This window comes from Austrofundulus limnaeus, unplaced genomic scaffold (genome assembly GCF_001266775.1).
Source record: "Austrofundulus limnaeus strain Quisiro unplaced genomic scaffold, Austrofundulus_limnaeus-1.0 Scaffold1269, whole genome shotgun sequence".
NCBI lineage: Eukaryota > Metazoa > Chordata > Actinopteri > Cyprinodontiformes > Rivulidae > Austrofundulus > Austrofundulus limnaeus.
Genome location: NW_013953671.1, coordinates 11010 through 11445, shown reverse-complemented (window position 1 = coordinate 11445; position 436 = coordinate 11010). Strand labels below are relative to the sequence as shown.

The 436-nt window shown below is 45.6% G+C and overlaps 1 protein-coding gene across 1 annotated transcript in view; it reads left to right on the top strand.

The window, feature by feature from the left end:
- Positions 1-63: 63 nt before the first annotated feature.
- Positions 64-436, top strand: part of LOC106534787 (kinesin-like protein KIF3C) — a gene marked incomplete at both ends in the record, with an annotated part of 11249 nt that continues 10876 nt past the window's right edge. Inside the window, 2 exon segments of the mRNA XM_014031543.1 lie at positions 64-165; positions 253-375. Of these exon segments, the coding sequence (XP_013886997.1) occupies positions 64-165; positions 253-375 (225 nt within the window).

The window sequence follows — 436 nt, the reverse complement described above, 5'->3', positions numbered from 1 at the left end:
AATCAAATCAAATCAAATCAAAACAAGTAAAAACCAAATCTAAAGATTGTTTTTATTTGTCAGGCGATGGAGAGCAAGCTGCTGGTGGGAGGGAAGAACATCATTGATCACACCAACGAGCAGCAGAAGATGCTTGAGATGAAAAGGCAGGAGATTGCTGAGCAGGTCAACCATTCGTGTTTCTTTCTTTGAGCTGACTTCCTGGTCAACCTGTCCACATGTTTGCTTCTTCACGTGTTTTTCTGGTTTCAGACGCGCAGTGAGAGGGAGATGCAGCAGCAGATGTTGAACCAGGATGAAGAGACCCTGGAGCTGAGAGAAACCTTCAGCTCTCTGCAGCAGGAGGTCGAAGCCAAAACCAAGAAGCTCAAGAAGGTCGACACCCAAAAACTTTTACCTAACACACACACACACACACACACACACACACACACAC